We start from the raw sequence: 16,031 nt of genomic DNA on the forward strand, positions 1-16,031 counted from the left end.
TCCTACCAAGTAAGCTCTTCCTAAATCAGAGTTATGATCAGCTGTCTCACAGTGCAACTTGTTTAGAGGAGAGGATGGGGAACTAGTAACCTGGCACCACCATCACTGCAGAGAAGCAGAATACTACAGCTATGAGCTAAGTGGTATTAAGCAGCATAATAAAGGATACAACTAGCACTTAACGCATTTTGTTTTAATCAGGAAACCACACTGCCCCCGCCTGGTCCGAAAGAAAGTTTAATTCAGGTCCTGAATTTGGCAAATGACACTATTCAGGTGACAATCCCAGGCCAAGATTTATTTCAGCAACCCATTGGGGCTTTTCAGGTAAGAATATATTTTGGGATTAAGGGCCTGAAGCAAAGTCCATTGAAACCAAAGAGATTCTTTCCACTGACGTCACTGGCCTTAGATGAAGCCCTTAGACAGTGGCAGTAGGAATGTAATGGCACCTCAAATAACATATTTCAGAGTAGCAGCCGTGTTAGTCTGTATTCGCAAAAAGAAAAGCAGTACTTGTGGCACCTTAAAGACTAAGCTTTCGTGAGCTACAGCTCACTTCATCGGATGCATTTGGTGGAAAAAACAGAGGAGAGATTTATATTCACACACAGAGAACATGAAACAATGGGTTTATCATACACACTGTAAGGAGAGTGATCACTTAAGATAAGCCACCACCAGCAGTAGGGGGGGGAAAGGAGGAAAACCTTTCATGGTGACAAGCAAGGTAGGCTAATTCCTGCAGTTAACAAGAATATCAGAGGAACAGTGGGGGGTGAGGTGGGGGGGAGAAATAACATGGGGAAATAGTTTTACTTTGTGTAATGACTCATCCATTCCCAGTCTCTATTCAAGCCTAAGTTAATTGTATCCAGTTTGCAAATTAATTCCAATTCAGCAGTCTCTCATTGGAGTCTGTTTTTGAAGCTTTTTTGTTGAAGGATAGCCACTCTTAGGTCTGTGATCGAGTGACCAGAGAGATTGAAGTGTTCTCCAACTGGTTTTTGAATGTTATAATTCTTGACGTCTGATTTGTGTCCATTCATTCTTTTACGTAGAGACTGTCCAGTTTGGCCAATGTACATGGCAGAGGGGCATTGCTGGCACATGATGGCATATATCACATTGGTAGATGCGCAGGTGAAGGAGCCTCTGATAGTGGCTGATGTGATTAGGCCCTATGATGGTATCCCCTGAATAGATATGTGGACAGAATTGGCAACGGGCTTTGTTGCAAGGATAGGTTCCTGGGTTAGTGTTTCTGTTGTGTGGTGTGTGGTTGCTGGTGAGTATTTGCTTCAGATTGGGGGGCTGTCTGTAAGCAAGGACTGGCCTGTCTCCCAAGATCTGTGAGAGTGACGGGTCGTCCTTCAGGATAGGTTGTAGATCCTTGATGATGCGTTGGAGAGGTTTTAGTTGGGGGCTGAAGGTGATGGCTAGTGGCGTTCTGTTATTTTCTTTGTTGGGCCTGTCCTGTAGTAGGTGACTTCTTGTTACCCTTCTGGCTCTGTCAATCTGTTTCTTCACTTCAGCAGGTGGGTATTGTAGTTGTAGGAATGCATGATAGAGATCTTGTAGGTGTTTGTCTCTGTCTGAGGGGTTGGAGCAAATGCGGTTATATCGTAGCGCTTGGCTGTAGACAATGGATCGAGTGGTATGATCTGGATGAAAGCTAGAGGCATGTAGGTTGGAATAGCGGTCAGTAGGTTTCTGGTATAGGGTGGTGTTTATGTGACCATCGCTTATTAGCACCGTAGTGTCCAGGAAGTGGATCTCTTGTGTGGACTGGTCCAGGCTGAGGTTGATGGTGGGATGGAAATTGTTGAAATCCTGGTGGAATTCCTCAAGGGCTTCTTTTCCATGGGTCCAGATGATGAAGATGTCATCAATGTAGCGCAAGTAGAGTAGGGGCATTAGGGGATGAGAGCTGAGGAAGCGTTGTTCTAAGTCAGCCATAAGAATGTTGGCATACTGTGGGGCCATGCGGGTACCCATCGCAGTGCCGCTGATTTGAAGGTATACATTGTCCCCAAATGTGAAATAGTTATGGGTGAGGACAAAGTCACAAAGTTCAGCCACCAGGTTAGCCGTGACAGTATCAGGGATACTGTTCCTGACGGCTTGTAGTCCATCTTTGTGTGGAATGTTGGTGTAGAGGGCTTCTACATCCATAGTGGCTAGGATGGTGTTTTTAGGAAGATCACCAATGGACTGTAGTTTCCTCAGGAAGTCAGTGGTGTCTCGAAGATAGCTGGGAGTGCTGGTAACGAAGGGCCTGAGGAGGGAGTCTACATAGCCAGACAATCCTGCTGTCAGGGTGCCAATGCCTGAGATGATGGGGCGTCCAGGATTTCCAGGTTTATGGATCTTGGGTAGCAGATAGAATACCCCAGGTCGGGGTTCTAGGGGTGTGTCTGTGCGGATTTGTTCTTGTGCTTTTTCAGGGAGTTTCTTGAGCAAATGCTGTAGTTTCTTTTGGTAACTCTCAGTGGGATCAGAGGGTAATGGCTTGTAGAAAGTGGTGTTGGAGAGCTGCCTAGTAGCCTCTTGTTCATACTCCAACCTATTCATGATGACGACAGCACCTCCTTTGTCAGCCTTTTTGATTATGATGTCAGAGTTGTTTCTGAGGCTGTGGATGGCACTGTGTTCTGCATGGCTGAGGTTATGGGGTAAGCGATGCTGCTTTTCCACAATTTCAGCTCGTGCACGTCGGCGGAAGCACTCTATGTAGAAATCCAGGCTGCTGTTTCGACCGTCAGGAGGAGTCCACCCAGAATCCTTCTTTTTGTAGTGTTGGCAGGAAGGTCTCTGTGGGTTAATATGTGAGAAGGATTCTGGGTGGACTCCTCCTGAAGGTCGAAACAGCAGCCTGGATTTCTACGTAGAGTGCTTCCGCCGACGTACACGAGCTGAAATTGTGATTTCACTAGCCATCACCTTCAGCCCCCAACTAAAACCTCTCCAACGCATCATCAAGGATCTACAACCTATCCTGAAGGACGACCCGTCACTCTCACAGATCTTGGGAGACAGGCCAGTCCTTGCTTACAGACAGCCCCCCAATCTGAAGCAAATACTCACCAGCAACCACACACCACACAACAGAAACACTAACCCAGGAACCTATCCTTGCAACAAAGCCCGTTGCCAATTCTGTCCACATATCTATTCAGGGGATACCATCATAGGGCCTAATCACATCAGCCACACTATCAGAGGCTCCTTCACCTGCGCATCTACCAATGTGATATATGCCATCATGTGCCAGCAATGCCCCTCTGCCATGTACATTGGCCAAACTGGACAGTCTCTACGTAAAAGAATGAATGGACACAAATCAGACGTCAAGAATTATAACATTCAAAAACCAGTTGGAGAACACTTCAATCTCTCTGGTCACTCGATTACAGACCTAAGAGTGGCTATCCTTCAACAAAAAAGCTTCAAAAACAGACTCCAACGAGAGACTGCTGAATTGGAATTAATTTGCAAACTGGATACAATTAACTTAGGCTTGAATAGAGACTGGGAATGGATGAGTCATTACACAAAGTAATTACACATTGCACAACTGATAAAGAGAGCTTTAAACTAGGAATTGGGGGGAGATGGATGGGAGATGTCCAGAAAATCTCCACGCCAGATTTTAGCATTGAGAGGGAAGAAGACGAAGTAAGAAAGGATACAGCCGTGGGTAGGAGAATGTATATAAGGAGCGAGGGCGGTGTGGATACTAGTCTAATAGGTTATACTGGCTGTAGAATGACTGTGCCTAATAGGGTACAAAATGTGAGTGAGTCCAAACAGCAAAAATTAAGATGTTTGTACACCAATGCGAGGAGTCTAGGTAACAAAATGGAGGAACTAGAGCTACTGGTGCAGGAAGTGAAACCAGATATTATAGGGATAACAGAAACATGGTGGAATAGTAGTCATGACTGGACTACAGGTATTGAAGGGTATGTGCTCTTTAGGAAAGACAGAAACAAAGGTAAAGGGGGTGGAGTAGCATTGTATATCAATGATGAGGTAGAATGTAAAGAAATAAGAAGCGATGGAATGGATAAGACAGAGTCCGTCTGGGCAAAAATTACATTGGGGAAGAAAACTAGTAAAGCCTCTCCTATGATAGTGCTTGGGGTGTGCTATAGACCTCCGGGATCTAATTTGGATATGGATAGAGCCCTTTTTAATGTCTTTAATAAAGTAAATACTAATGGAAACTGCATGATCATGGGAGACTTTAACTTCCCAGATATAGACTGGAGGACCAGTGCTAGTAATAATAATAGGGCTCAGATTTTCCTAGATGCGATAGCTGATGGATTCCTTCATCAAGTAGTTGCTGAACCGACTAGAGGGGATGCCATTTTAGATTTAATTTTGGTGAGTAGCGAGGACCTCATAGAAGAAATGGTTGTAGGGGACAATCTTGGCTCAAGTGATCATGAGCTAATTCAGTTCAAACTAAATGGAAGGATTAACAAAAATAAATCTGCAACTAGGGTTTTTGATTTCAAAAGGGCTGACTTTCAAAAATTAAGGAAATTAGTTAGGGAAGTGGATTGGACTGAAGAACTTATGGATCTAAAGGTAGAGGAGGCTTGGGATTACTTTAAATCAAAACTGCAGAAGCTATCGGAAGCCTGTATCCCAAGAAAGGGGAAAAAATTCATAGGAAGGAGTTGTAGACCAAGCTGGATGAGCAAGCATCTTAGAGAGGTAATTAAGAAGAAGCAGAAAGCATACAGGGAGTGGAAGATGGGAGGGATCAGCAAGGAAAGCTACCTAATTGAGGTCAGAACATGTAGAGATCAAGTGAGACAGGCTAAAAGTCGAGTAGAGTTGGACCTTGCAAAGGGAATTAAAACCAATAGTAAAAGGTTCTATAGCCATATAAATAAGAAGAAAACTAAGAAGGAAGAAGTGGGGCCGCTTAACACTGAGGATGGAGTGGAGGTTAAAGATAATCTAGGCATGGCCCAATATCTAAACAAATACTTTGCCTCAGTCTTTAATAAGGCTAAAGAGGATCTTGGGATAATGGTAGCATGACAAATGGGAAGGAGGATATAGAGGTAGATATTACCATATCAGAGGTAGAAGTGAAACTGAAACAGCTTAATGGGACTAAATCGGGGGGCCCAGATAATCTTCATCCAAGAATATTAAAGGAATTGGCACCTGAAATTGCAAGACCATTAGCAAGAATTTTTAATGAATCTGTAAACTCAGGAATAGTACCGAATGATTGGAGAATTGCTAATATAGTTCCTATTTTTAAGAAAGGAAAAAAAAGTGATCCGGGTAACTACAGGCCAGTTAGTTTGACATCTGTAGTATGCAAGGTCCTGGAAAAAATTTTGAAGGAGATATTAGTTAAGGACATTGAAGTCAATGGTAAATGGGACAAAATACAACATGGTTTTACAAAAGGTAGATTGTGCCAAACCAACCTGATCTCCTTCTTTGAGAAAGTAACAGATTTTTTAGACAAAGGAAACACAGTGGATCTAATTTACCTAGATTTCAGTAAGGCATTTGATACCATGCCACATGGGGAATTATTAGTTAAATTGGAGAAGATGGGGATCAATATGAACATCAAAAGGTGGATAAGGAATTGGTTAAAGGGGAGACTGCAACGGGTCCTACTGAAAGACGAACTGTCAGGTTGGAGGGAGGTTACCAGTGGAGTTCCTCAGGGATCGCTTTTGGGACCAATCTTATTTAATCTTTTTATTACTGACGTTGGCACAAAAAGTGGGAGTGTGCTAATAAAGTTTGCAGATGATACAAAGCTGGGAGGTATTGCCAATTCGGAGAAGGATCGGGATATTATACGGGAGGATCTGGATTACCTTGTAAACTGGAGTAACAGTAATAGGATGAAATTTAATAGTGAGAAGTGTAAGGTTATGCATTTAGGGATTAATAACAAGAATTTTAGCTATAAGTTGGGGACGCATCAATTAGAAGTAACGGAAGAGGAGAAGGACCTTGGAGTATTGGTTGATCATAGGATGACTATGAGCTGCCAATGTGATATGGCTGTGAAAAAAGCTAATGCGGTTTTGGGATGCATCAGGAGAGGCATTTCCAGTAGGGATAAGGAGCTTTTAGTACCGTTATACAAGGCACTGGTGAGACCTCACCTAGAATACTGTGTGCAGTTCTGGTCTCCCATGTTTAAAAAGGATGAATTCAAACTGGAGCAGGTACAGAGAAGGGCTACTAGGATGATCCGAGGAATGGAAAACTTGTCTTATGAAAGGAGACTTAAGGAGCTTGGCTTGTTTAACTAAAAGAAGGTTGAGGGGAGATATGATTGCTCTCTATAAATATATCAGAGGGATAAATATAGGAGAGGGAGAGGAATTATTTAAGCTCAGCACCAATGTGGACACAAGAACAAATGGGTATAAACTGGCCACCAGGAAGTTTAGACTTGAAATCAGACGAAGGTTTTTAACCATCAGAGGAGTGAAGTTTTGGAATAGCCTTCCAAGGGAAGCAGTGGGGGCAAAAGATCTATCTGGTTTTAAGATTCTACTCGATAAGTTTATGGAGGAGATGGTATGATGGGATAATGGGATTTTGGTAAGTAATTGATCTTTAAATATTCAGGGTAAATAGGCCAAATCCCCTGAGATGGGATATTAGATGGATGGGATCTGAGTTACTATAGAAAATTCTTTCCTGGGTATCTGGCTGGTGAATCTTGCCCATATGCTTAGGGTTTAGCTGATTGCCATATTTGGGGTTGGGAAGGAATTTTCCTCCAGGGCAGATTGGAGAGGCCCTGGAGGTTTTTCGCCTTCCTCTGTAGCATGGGGCATGGTTGACTTGAGGGAGGCTTCTCTGCTCCTTGAAGTCTTTGAACCATGATTTAAGGACTTCAATAGCTCAGACATGGGTGAGGTTTTTCATAGGAGTGGGTGGGTGAGATTCTGTGGCCTGCGCTGTGCAGGAGGTCGGACTAGATGATCAGAATGGTCCCTTCTGACCTTAGTATCTATGAATCTATGAATCTATGAAAGTAAAACTATTTCCCCATGTTATTTCTCCCCCCCCACCCCACCCCCCACTGTTCCTCTGATATTCTTGTTAACTGCTGGAATTAGCCTACCTTGCTTGTCACCATGAAAGGTTTTCCTCCTTTCCCCCCCCTGCTGCTGGTGATGGCTTATCTTAAGTGATCACTCTCCTTACAGTGTGTATGATAAACCCAAAAAGAAAAGGAGTACTTGTGGCACCTTAGAGACTAACAAATTTATTAGAGCATAAGCTTTCGTGAGCTACAGCTCACTTCTCACGAAAGCTTATGCTCTAATAAATTTGTTAGTCTCTAAGGTGCCACAAGTACTCCTTTTCTTTTTGCGAATACAGACTAACACGGCTGCTACTCTGAAACCTATGATAAACCCATTGTTTCATGTTCTCTGTGTGTGTATATAAATCTCTCCTCTGTTTTTTCCACCAAATGCATCCGATGAAGTGAGCTGTAGTTCACGAAAGCTTATGCTCTAATAAATTTGTTAGTCTCTAAGGTGCCACAAGTACTGCTTTTCAAATAACATATGCAGCAAATATTAGCCCAAATTTGTATTCTTCTAAATGGAATACATCCTACATAGACTTCCTAATTCACAGAAAGCTCAGGTGTTATCTCAGCAGGTGGGGCCCTGTGGCTACTGCATGAAAGAGGAAGCATTCATGTTCCCATATGTTTAGAGACTCAGAAAGCTGTTACCTTGCACTCCCTGAGCCAGCCCTGCTTGGAAGGAGTGACACGGAGCCGCCTTCTAGAGACAGAGCACTGTGTCTTCGATGGCAAAATTTAAACAGAGATTTTTGAGTTGCATTTAAGCAGAAGATGAACAGATGGCTAACTGCATTCACCTATAACTATGAATGAAGAATAATCATCCCAGGATGAATATGTGCAGGAGAAAAAAGACCCCACATTCAGTCTGCATCTCTCATTGCTTAGATATAAATCAAATGTCACTGCTGAGATTTGGATTTTAGATTTTAAATGTATTTAGCTGGAAAGAATAAAAGAAAAGAAGGGGAGGGGGTTTACTTCAACTTGAACCTGGCAGCTTAGTTCTCTCTCCTTTCAGGATCCCAAGTACTTTGGGTGCCAGCCTCATTAGGTGTTCAGCATGGTAATGCATCGGCCACTGACTGTCCATACTTTTCTTTTGTAGCTATAGAGTTTGATGAGTGGCGCAACAAGCCCAGGGGAAGATCTGTCCTGCAGTAGCAGCAAGCACAGATAGTATACCCTGAGCAGCGCATAGTATTAAAACTGAAGGAGTCGCTCTGAGCTCTGGGTGGACTAGCATCAAGCACATAGGTCAACATAGGCCATTTATCAAGAAGGCTGAGATACTTTCAGCTAACCTTAACCTCCCTCCCTTAATTTGTCTCTACAACTTTCCTGGAAGTCAGAATGGGATTGCAGTTCCCCAGGAAGAACTTGATCTTTTTTCTTATGAAGAAAATATGTAACAGAGCCTGTTTTCTTTTTGCAGGACCCAGCTGCGTATTCAAAATTAATGTTGAATGGAGAACAACAAAACCTTGGTTTTGATCTGCAGGTCCAAGGATCAGTTTCCACTTTTCACCACACCGTACAGGAAAAATCAGTATACAGCTTAATTGTCTACAAGTCAGAGGGAAACCTATCAAGCCACTTAGTAAGTGAAGACTGAAGTGTAAATACAGTATTAATTCAATGGCTGAGATGACGCAATGGGGTAATGGGTTCATTAATTCATTCACTCAGTTGCAGAGTCTGTCTGATTGCTCTCAGATGCTGTAAACTTGACTTCTCAGTTAGCAGCATTGAATCTGTGCTCAGTTCTGCTCGTGATCAATGAACTAGCAGATTTTATGGCATCCGTGTTGCTGGGCACTGTTTAAACTGGTGTACGCTGCAGTGAGAGAGCAGAATAGTGCCTGCCAGGCAGCAGAGCCACAGAAGATAGGGAAGCTGAGCATCTGAATGCTATACAGCAATGACGTTAAAAAGAGACTCTGGGGCCCGGCATAGAATGAAAACATCAGTAGAATGTTTGTAGGTTTAATTATTACAAGTCTTTAATAAAAGCACACAGAAGGCCCATTTGTTTTACTGAACAGGACAAACGATTACGCTAGCTTCTCTCTGCACCGGCAGCAGAGCCAGCTTGGTGTGCTGGAATTGTTGCAATGGCCTTGGAGATGTATACTGGACACTGTGGGCCAGATTCTGATCACCTATATGAAGCCAAAGAATCTCTATTGAAGCAAATTGAGGGTCTCCAGATTTGACCTAGGGGTAAATGTGATTGGACTCTGGCCTCGGGTTGAAACACGCTACCTCCAGGGATTCCTCAGCCTTGTCGCTTCGTGTTGCCAGCCACACGCATTCGAAAATTGCGCATTAGAATGCTCAAAATCACAAGATTGGCTTAAAAATCAGGAGATTATAAAAAAAAGTCAGTTTGCATCTGAAGTTCATTCTCTTGGTCTTTCTGTTTTGGAGCCTTTAGGCTGCATTCAGGTCCTGTTCTCAAACTTTTCTCCACAAACATGAAGACTAGAAACTCACTTTAAAAAAAAACCCAAAAACCCAAACCTGCAACTCTCATGAGATCTCTTGATTCCAGAAGCTGGGGCTTTAAGAAAAAAATCAGATACCACAAGGCTCGTGATGAAATCACAAGAGTTGTCAGCACAAAACTCTGTCATCTTTTCCCTTAAAAGAATGAAGTAGTACTATGTTGGACATGTGCTTGGAAGAGCTTTGAGAGCAGCTCTGAATATGCCAGGATTCAGTGCTCCTCAGCATCACCTGTAAATTTTAGGGCCAGCTTGGCACCTTTGCAGCGAGCCCTACTCTGCCTTGGGGCCTTAGTTACCCAGGACAGCCACAAATTCAACAGAAACATGGGAGGAGCCAGGCAAGGCTGACTGTGAGATTGAGCTCATCACCTAGGCAGCGTCAGCTGGCAGGGCTGCTATGTAGCCTCAATTGGAATTTATACTTGCTCTCTACACCAGAGGCAGAACCTGGGGGCCAGGGTTTGCACTCAGAGAGAGGCACCCCTCCATCCAGTTCACCAGCCTAGCAATATAGGTGCAAATTTCACACTTCTGAGCTGTATCTGACCCTTATTTTTCTAAAGCCTGGGGTCCAAATGATATTTTCATTTACACTGCAGGCAATGGGCCAGCTTTCTTACTGACTAAATTCTATGATGTCATTGGACTGGGCTGCTGGCACTGAAAGCAGGACATATCTCACCGTCGTTAGGGACTGCTGGGTTTGCCCATTGCTGACACAGGTCTGTTGGGCTTTGCTTGTGAGAGCCAGCTTGGAGAAGCTTTCTGTGATGTTCTCCCATCTTTGGAGCCCCTGAACTGTAGATAAAGAAATTAACAGCTCTAGGGTGCATTGATTACAGCCAATAATAATTTAACTGGTCTGCTCCACTAAAAGGCGATGCTATTTCCCATGTGCCCACCATTTAAATAAACGCTGTTGTTATTTATTATACATGTGTTTACTATCCGTTATGACTACTTGTTTATTATGTATAGAGAAGCATACAGCACCAAAAACATGATAGGCATTTTATAGGTATGTCAGAAGACAAGGTCCTTGCCCTGAGAAACAGTCTAATGTAGAGAAAGAAGTGTGTGTGTGTGTTGGGGGTGGGGAATGTAAAACGTTTGCACTACTTTGAGAGAAACCCATATTCTGATCACCTTGTGTATGGTACGGGCCACATCCTTGGCTAGTGTAAATTGGCATAGCTCCATTGACTTCAGTGGTCACGGAACATCAATGGAGCTATGCTGGCTGAGGATCTGTCCCTATGATTTTATTACCCATTTGGGTAGGGACCGTGTTTTCCTCTGTCTTTCCCAGCCCTGAACACCCAGTTGGCCTTCCTCAAATAAAGAGATAATATAATTAATATTAGAATTGCTGCTATGTTTCTCATCTCCAGGGTGTATTTGCATGCCCTCCATATGTCCCCTTTGGGGGTCCTATCAAGGAGCTGCATAGAGTGATCATAAAATGATGATTAAATGAAGAATCACAACAACAATTTGAGGGCTGGAGAAAAAGCCTTATAGTGAGAGACTTAAAGAGCTCAACCTGTTCAATGAATCCAAATGAAGATGAAGAGGTGGCTGGATTAGAGTGTATAAGCACCTTAACAGGGAGAAAACACTGGGTACGAATGGGCTCTTTCAACTAATAAAGAAAGGTATAACAAGAACCAATGGCAAGACGTTAAAGCTGGACAAATATGAATTAGAAATAAGGCACAGACTTTTACCAGTGAGGGTGATTAGCCATTGGGAGGAAACTACCAAGGGAAGTGGTGGGTTCTCCATCTGTTGATATCTTCAGATCAAGACCAGATGCCTTTCTGGAAGATATGCTTGTGTCAAACATATGTTTTTGGGCTCAATACAGGGGTAATCGGGTGAAATTCTGTGGTCTGTGTTACTCAGCAGGTCAGACTAGCTGATCTAACGGTCCCTTCTAGCCTTAAAATCTATGAATCCTGCCCCCATTGGAGTCAATGGGAATCTTGCCATTGACTTCAGTGGGGTCAGGATTTCATCACTAGGGCCTGAATCAAAGCCTATTGCAGATTCTCATTGAGTTCAGTGGGCTTTGGATCAGGTTCCTAATTCCCCTGCTTTCTATATTTTCCCCTGCACCTCGTTTGAAAGGCAACAATAGTAATTATTTATTTGATTTATTTCTAGATTGCAGACATGGCAACAAAACCACCCAAGGGGCTGTCATCTGTCAGGTGGGAATTGCTTTTGGGCTGTTTGTATGGTGCTGTCTAATGGGGTTTGGAGATAATGGAACTTGGATGCCCTTCTCAGCCAGAGTTTGAATCCAATCAATATTCCTGAGTGAAAGGAGGCTTCATGTGTTAGCCACTTTGGCTCAGTCCCTGGTGAGCTGTAAAATTCAAATCAAACTTGCCATGCAGAATCAGGTATTACTAGCAGTCACCTCCTAAGAAGTTCAGGATTGAGATGGGGGAAAAAAAACAACTACTTTCTTGTCACTTTGAAGGAGGAGGATACTATAGCCGTCTATTGCACCTGACCTGACAGCACCAGAGAGCAAGCAGGCTGGAAAACTGTACCAGCTAACTGGGCCTGTCATTGATGCTCTGGAAATTGCCCAACCCACAATGATCATTCATCCCATCCCAGTTCAGGCCTGATTCTCCCCTCTCCTGCACCTTGTGCAGTCATTGACCCTTGCAGGCATCTGTCTACAGCTACCAAACCAGAATTCTCCATTCCAAGTGATGGCAGAGTTTGACCTCCATGTTGCTCAGGTGTAAGGGATTATACAAGGTGTCAGGCAGCAGAGAATCAGGCACCCAGGGATGGATGCAGTGCTGGCACCACTGCCAGGATGGCACTGAGGTTAATGAGAGGCAGCCTGCACTTCCCCTACTCAGTTTTGCCCCCTGGCACATGGTTGACCTAACTTGCGCCCCTGCTTCAGTACTGGAGTTGTACAGAAGTGCTGTGTCACCGTTCAGGGCATTTCTTCTCAGTGGTACAGCTAGGGCACCCACACTCGGCTGTTGCCTCTCTTGGGTGGAGACATGCCTCTCTCCCTTCTGACCAGCATATTCCCAGGCCAGATAGTTGCCCTAGGATACTTCCTTGTTTTCTCTTCAGATATGGATAGCAGCAAAGTGCTACAGATATAAGTCACACAGCTTTTTCTAAGCCAGCCTTTGTTCCTAAGGTGAAACCAGTACAGAGGAAACATATTAAAAACCATGAAAGAACCTACACGCAGGTTAATAAGCTTCCCAAAATTCATCCCAACTCTCATGTGGGTTCTGCCAAGTGCAGTCTTTTCATACCTCGCCCAAGGGGCATCCTTGTGGTTAAAAGCTCATCAGAGCTTCAGATCAGAACAAGCACATGGTCTTATGAGGCCCAATTAGGTCAAGTCCTCCCAATACTCCCTTAAGGACTGCGGCCCTCCAGGGACATGGGGTCCTGGTCATGTGCTGGATCAGGAAGATGGCCCTGAGTCTATCTAAACCCTGGTTGGTCTCTGGAGAATCCAGTTTGAACAAGTATGTGCATTTCTCCCCGGTGGGAAGAGATGGACATCAAAGGGTTGATAATGGAGAAAATTCATTAGCCTCCCCTCTCCCTACTATAGCAGGTACATACAATGTCACAACAGCACATATACAATTGCATTTTTAACACTGCGTACCCCAAAGGTCTTAACCCAAATTAAATAATGTTTAACTTAAATCTATAAGATTTGTTTAGTACATTACAGTATATTGACAATCTGTTACATTCTGATCTGCCCCAGCGGCACCCCCTTTCCTCCCACTTCCTTCCTCCCATCTCCAGAATGCCCAGCCCGAGGCCTGCCCCGGCCTGCCCCTTGTGCTCAGGCTGCTTTAGAAGCAGCACCGAGTACTGTAAAACTGTGTACTGATTTCAAACTCTGCAGTGTAAGTGCCTGGTGGAAGGAAGGTCTGAAGAAGAACCTCTCTGCTGAAGGCAAACATTACTCACGGCCAGATATCTTGGTGCACAGCCCCAGTATAGTGTATCATTCATTGCCTTGTGGGTTAGCTGTAGCTAGTAGCATTTTCATAACCACTGTGCGGGAGTGATGATTGAACATCACAGGAAGGCATGCTTAGTAAAGCTGATCAGGAAGTTTTTTATTTTCCTGGGGAAAATTCTGACAGTTTTCATTGAGATTTTTTTCTTCAAAATGTTTGGGGTTTTCACTGAAAACATTATTTGGTTTGATTCATTTGCCAAAAAAACAGAACAGTTTATTTTTTTTCCAGTTTTTGACAACTGAAAACTGAAAAAATTCAACTGTTTGGGCAAACATTTTTGCTCTTACTGAGACCTTTTTCCTGACCACCTACATTTTTTCAGTTTTTGGTAACTGAAACAACATCGTTTTTTCAACAAACAATCCAAAATACTGTGTTGAAAAAGACATTTATATGGAAACTTCCATGTAGCTGAAAAAGCCAATTTTTTGTTTTAAAAAAATTATAACCAGCTCCAGTGCTTAGGCCTGATCTGCACTTACACGTTTTGCTGAAATAGCCATGTCCGTTAGGAGCGTGAAAAAAAATCACACCCATGACCAACATCAAAATGCAAGCAAAAACACTAGTGTAAACACAGTTATACTGGCCAAAAAGTCCTTTTGCTGGTATAACTTATTTCAGTTGGAATTGGTATAAGCTATCCCTGGAAATGCACTGCCAGTATGAACTGCATGTCAACTTGCCAGTACAGCTACACTGGTAAACCCTTTCTAGTGCAGATAAGGCCTAGTTTCCTTGGAAGAGATCAAATCTCCTCTTGGAGCAGCCCTGCCAGTAGGTCCAAGAAAGTGTCTCAACAGAGGTTGCCTGCAAGTTCTAACAGCCAGCTCATAGGGGAGAAAGGGGGTGCAGTGGCAGTCAACTCTGGGGAAAACAAGGGGTTAAATTATATGAGGATGGGAACCAGTAATCATAGAATGAATAGGTGGGCAACAGCCTAGGCTTAAATGTTGGCATCTGCCAGGCCATAACAATTAAAAGGTGTGACAAAGTTCCTCCTCTGCCATGGTGGGTCCTGCGCTTATTGGCGGATTTGCTCGCCTCAGAGGTTCACGGCAGCCCTCAGTTTGGCCACTTTCGCGGCTCAAATCTGCCATTCTCTCAGTCAGCCTCTTCACTGGCCAGCATGGGGGAAAGGAAGAAGAACAATCCCCACAGTCTCTGCTGATCCATCTAGTGGATTGGGGAACAGGCCAGAGACCTTCCCCTCTGGTGGAACCCACAGTCCAGGTCAACTGCTCTGGTATCAAGTAGGGAGTTGGAGGGATGGGGGGAACCCAGGTCCACCCTCTACTCCGGGTTCCAGCCCAGGGCCCTGTGGTTTGCAGCTGTCTACAGTGGCTCCTGTAACAGCTGCATGACAGCTACAACTCCCTGGGCTTCTTCCCCATGGCCTCCTCCCAAAACCTTCTTTAGTCTCACCACAGGACCTTCCTCCTGATGTCTGATAATGCTGGTACTTCTCAGTCTTGCAGTAGTACATGTCTCACTCTCAGTTTCTTGTGCCTCTTGCTCCCAGCTCCTTGCACGCACCACAAACTGAATTGAGCTCCTTTTTAAACCCAGGTGCCCTGATTAGCCTGCCTATCTTAATTGATTCTAGCAGCTTCTTGATTGGCTGCAGGTGTGCTAATCAGCCTGTCTGTCTTAATTGTTTCCAGAAAGTTCCTGATTGTTCTGGAACCTTCCCTGTTACCTTACCCAGGGGAAAGGGACCTATTTAACCTGGGGCTAATATATCTGCCTTCTATGACTCTCCTGTAGTCATCTGGCCTGACCCTGTCACAAAAGTATAAAGCGCATTAGGAGAGATTGAGTGGCTCACGTAAAATATCTGGTGCTGTATTTCTCCAGATTCATATGACACCATAATAAAATATGGCTTCCTTGCAGGTTCATTAATGCTTTGGACCAAGATGTCAACGTCACCACTGGCAAAGAGCAGATCATCAGTGTTAATAAGAACTACAGTGTTTCAGATTACACAACGTTAGAGAGGGGAAAGTAAGATTCCTTAACTTGGCTAAAGTCAACATCTGAAGTTCATTCCGCGCTCAGGCTAGGTGGGGCTTTTCTCGGGCTGATACAAAGGTCCTTTAGCACTATCTCCCAGTTTGCTCACTACATTTGTAAAAGCAGACACGTTGGCCAAGTGGAGAGCAGAACAAGAGCCTTGTCCCATTCATATAGACTTGGAGGGAAGCAGTGTTGTTACTCCACAGGGTGTCCAGCAGATCAAGGTCCCTTTGTGTGATCTGTAGTCAGATTAATTCAGCATCCAGTCAATGCCAAGACTCACTCTTTTTTCAAGGCTATTACTGCTTGGGATAGATGATTAGGATACAGTGAGGGGGGCAAATTCTGAAATCC

General features: G+C 43.9%; 1 protein-coding gene across 2 annotated transcripts in view; it reads left to right on the top strand.

The window, feature by feature from the left end:
- SLC15A2 (solute carrier family 15 member 2) overlaps nucleotides 1-16,031 on the top strand; it is a 74,229-nt gene that overhangs the window by 49,223 nt on the left and 8,975 nt on the right. For both annotated transcript variants that reach the window (XM_043504937.1, XM_038421908.2), the window contains 4 exons: nucleotides 202-327; nucleotides 8,547-8,711; nucleotides 11,788-11,834; nucleotides 15,555-15,665. In XM_043504937.1, the coding sequence (XP_043360872.1) occupies nucleotides 202-327; nucleotides 8,547-8,711; nucleotides 11,788-11,834; nucleotides 15,555-15,665 (449 nt within the window). The remainder of the gene's footprint in view (nucleotides 1-201; nucleotides 328-8,546; nucleotides 8,712-11,787; nucleotides 11,835-15,554; nucleotides 15,666-16,031) is intronic.

This window comes from Dermochelys coriacea, chromosome 11, assembly GCF_009764565.3.
Source record: "Dermochelys coriacea isolate rDerCor1 chromosome 11, rDerCor1.pri.v4, whole genome shotgun sequence".
Classification (NCBI taxonomy): domain Eukaryota; kingdom Metazoa; phylum Chordata; order Testudines; family Dermochelyidae; genus Dermochelys; species Dermochelys coriacea.